The sequence below is a fragment of the Plutella xylostella genome, chromosome 22 (assembly GCF_932276165.1).
Source record: "Plutella xylostella chromosome 22, ilPluXylo3.1, whole genome shotgun sequence".
In the NCBI taxonomy this organism is placed as follows: domain Eukaryota; kingdom Metazoa; phylum Arthropoda; class Insecta; order Lepidoptera; family Plutellidae; genus Plutella; species Plutella xylostella.
The window spans coordinates 2,018,896-2,022,667 of record NC_064002.1 but is presented as its reverse complement, the minus strand read 5'-3'; the positions used below and the strand labels follow the sequence as shown (position 1 = coordinate 2,022,667).

At 35.7% G+C, this 3,772-nt stretch overlaps 1 protein-coding gene across 1 annotated transcript; it reads right to left on the bottom strand.

Annotated features, from left to right (window-relative positions):
- Positions 1-2,797: 2,797 nt before the first annotated feature.
- Positions 2,798-3,772, bottom strand: LOC125490278. Its single transcript, XM_048629072.1, has one exon. The coding sequence runs from the start codon at positions 3,770-3,772 to the stop codon at positions 2,798-2,800; it is 975 nt and encodes a 324-aa protein (XP_048485029.1).

The window sequence follows — 3,772 nt, the reverse complement described above, 5'->3', positions numbered from 1 at the left end:
TTTGAAAATCCAGATAAGCTTTCTGACCCTACTAGAAACTTGTTCAATATGCGAGTACCATGTTAAGTGCTGGTCAATTATGACACCAAGATATTTAGTTTGGGTGACTTTATCAATACTAGAGCAGTTACAATTATTAAACTTATTGTTGCACGTATGAATTTTAATGCTGAAGTTGTTGTTGGGTTGTTTATTTTTGTAGATGGAGTAACAGATGAAATTAGTTTTGGTGGTGTTCAATGTAAGTAAATTATTGTTCAGCCAGATAGCTACTTTAGCCAGACCTTGTTCAGCATCAATCTTTACAGAATCCCAAGATCCTCCAGTAAAAACAATAGCCGTGTCGTCTGCGTATGAGAAAATATTGGCATTACATAGTTTTAAGTTGCATAGATCATTAATATAAATTAAAAATAATGTAGGACCGAGAACACTGCCTTGCGGAACTCCGTAAGATATGTCCGCATCATCACTGGTATGTTGACCTAGCTTTACTTTTTGTTTCCGGTCCATAAGGTAGCTTTTGAAAAGAGAAAGGGCAGTTTCTCGTATTCCAATTCTTTCCAATTTACATACAAGAATAGGGAAAGAGACAGTATCAAAGGCTTTTTTGAGGTCAATAAATACTGATAAACATCTATTACCTTTATCCAGTTGTTCAGTTACAAGTGTTGTTAAAGCCGTTACTGCGTCTTCAGTTGATACGCCTTGCCTGAAGCCAAATTGAGAAGGCGATATTATGTTGAACTTATTTAGATAATTTAGGAGACGACCATTAACCATTTTTTCTAGAATTTTTGAGATAGCTGATAATACCGAGATTGGCCTGTAATTGCTAACATCGTCTCTTTCCCCACCCTTGTAAACTGGGGTAATAATAGATGCCTTAAGGGCAGTTGGGAAAGTACCTGTCCTAAAGCAGATATTACCTAAGTGGGTTATGACAGGAACAACTTCATGTCTAGCTAGTTTCAGAAAACAGATTGGTATATTATCCCAACCCGGAGCACTGTCCGATCTAAGACTCATTAATATGTTGTCTACTTCATTGCAGTCGGCGTCCAGGAGTACAAGTGAGTTAGGTTGTATAGGAAGGCTGTGTAGGTAGTCAGCGCTAGGCAAACAAGGCTGGATTTTATTGGCAAGCTCTTTACCGATGTTCGCAAAAAAGGTGTTAGTTAAGTTGCAGGCTTCAGTGGGAGATGATTTTGAATTAATTAGTTCAGTATCATTGTTCCTAATTTTGTTTGTATATGTAAGATTTTTTATGTTCTTCCATAGGAGTTTATTGTTTGTAACTGATTTGGCTACTAGATTCCTCTCATACTTTCTTTTAAGTTTTTTAATCAGGTTGTTACAAAAATTTCTATAGCGGGTGTACGTTATTTTTAGGACTTCATTGTAAGGATCCTTTCTAATATTTTTTTGTAAATTGTTACGATTATTTATACAACGCAAGATACCAGTAGTAATCCACGGTTTTATTATGCGTTTACTTTTCGGAACAGTTGTAGTGGTTGTATTTTCTGTTAAGGATTCAGTAAGTTTGCTAATCAGAGACTCTGTCACAATATTAGGGTCGTCGCAGAAAAGTAGTTCTGACAGTTTGGTATTTTGTAAATATTTTAGAGCATCTTCATAATTGGTTTTTGTTTTTATTTTTGATATTTTTATATTAGGTTTAAGTTTAGATAGGCAAAGAAAAGTGGTCAAATGATCTGTGATACTAGTTTGTAGAACTGCTATAAATGCGGTATTCTTTTTTGGATTGATCTTCAACATAAAATGATCTAAGCAGTTTCTTATTCTAGTGGGAAAGGTATGACCTGTGAGTATACCAAGTACTGATAACATATTCAGATAATTTATTCTATTGCTGTGTTCATATGACGTTTCTATAGGTTTAGGTATGATATTTATGTTTATGTCTCCCGCTACAATGATATTTTTTTGCCGGCTAATAGTTTCTATGTGTGAGCTTAGCGAGTTAATAAAACTTTCCGCGTTTGTGACCGACGGAGAGCGGTAAATGCATAAAATAGTATTATTTAAGACATCCACTTGGAGACAGGACGCCTGAGTGAGTTTAATTTCTTTTACCTGGTGTTGAAGTGTATTTTTGACATAAATAACTACGCCATCATTCTGATTCCGTTGGCATGTTGTGTGGTAAGAACTATAGTTATTTAGTGTAGGTATGGGTTTGTTAGGCGAAAGTCTACATTCCGTTAATATTAAGATGTCTATCTCAAAGATGATGCTAGAGAGTGTAAGAGTGAAATCGTCAAAGTTACGGTATATGCTCCTTATATTTTGAGATATAATGGTCAAGTCATTTCGTTTAATAGATATGTGATTTGTAAGCTCTGAGCAGTTACATTCTACCGAGCGGGCTACTTCTATTCTGTCTATTTCATTTGCAGCTTCTAACGACGCCATAATTTATTAATTGTAGTATTATGAAAGTTATTGTATCACAGGGTGATATAGGTAACACGACAGCAGTTAACGAACAACTGAGAACTTGCATCAACTTAATAAAATCACCCCTTATTATATGAAGCGGCGGTTTCAAACTAGTTTTTACGTTACAATGATAGCATATTATTAAAATATCGATATGCATACAATTTTTTAATTGGTTTTGTGAGTAGATGTGTGTATAATAATATATTATGTAGTACAAGTCAGAATAAGTTATGGGAGTGCTTGGTGGTGATTCGAGTGTATGTGTAGAATATAATATTATAGGTATACAGATATTTAGAGATAAGCTAAACAGTATTACTTGGCTGAGTCACATTTCATTGCAGAGTTGATGCACCTGTGCCTCACTTTTAATAGTAATAACTGGCGAGTTTTCGTCCTTCCTCACGTAGACTCGGCCGTATGAAGTCCAGCAGAACTTGTAGGTTTTATTCTTCACCAAGTCACGAGCAAGGAAATGTAGGCGTGATCCTTTTGCCGTCAGTTGTTCCGTAACAAATATCGGAGTGTCTTCAGAAATACGAAGGCCAAGGTGTTTGGCGCATAACTTGTTCTTATGCTTTATATTAAATGCCTTGCTGCACTTTAGCACTTCAGTCTTGAGGATGGTGGAAGAAGTTTCTACAATTATAGGCATATTACGTGAGCCGTCCTTCTTTGGTCGCACTCTGTAAATATCCTTGATGTCTTCTTTGTTTACATTGGATCCTATATTTTTTGACAAGTTAAGAACCATTTCTACCAGGTCTTCTTTTGCTTCATTATTCTTTCTAGGTACGTTTTTTATTTCAAAATTAGATTTCCTAGACGATATCAGTAGGTCTTCCAGTTTATCCTCTAATATTGTTATATATTTTTTATCCTCAATAGCCTGCTTCTCCAGCAAGTTAATTTTATTTTTAAGCTCTTCATTTTGCTCCGAGAGGAATGAAATTGAGGCCTCAATATTTTGATTTGTTACTTGGATTTCTTTTAAGGTGGGGTTTATTTTCTTAAGCTCATTTTCTTGAGCTGCAAATAAGGAGGTAATCATGTTCTTCATTTCCTCTTTAAAATCAGATAGCTCTGTGTTTAACATATCTTCTCTTGTCCGTTTAGAGCGTGTTAAAACAAACTTCGGCGATTTACTTGAGGTTTCGCCCGCTTTTGATATGTCACTCTCGGAAAGGGATTTATTTAATGTACTTTCAGCTTCATCCGCACCAGCTAGTTGAGACGAAGTTCCTTTAGATACATCCTTATTAATTTTAGCTGTAGGCGGCGGTGGCGATCTCCGTGGTCGCAT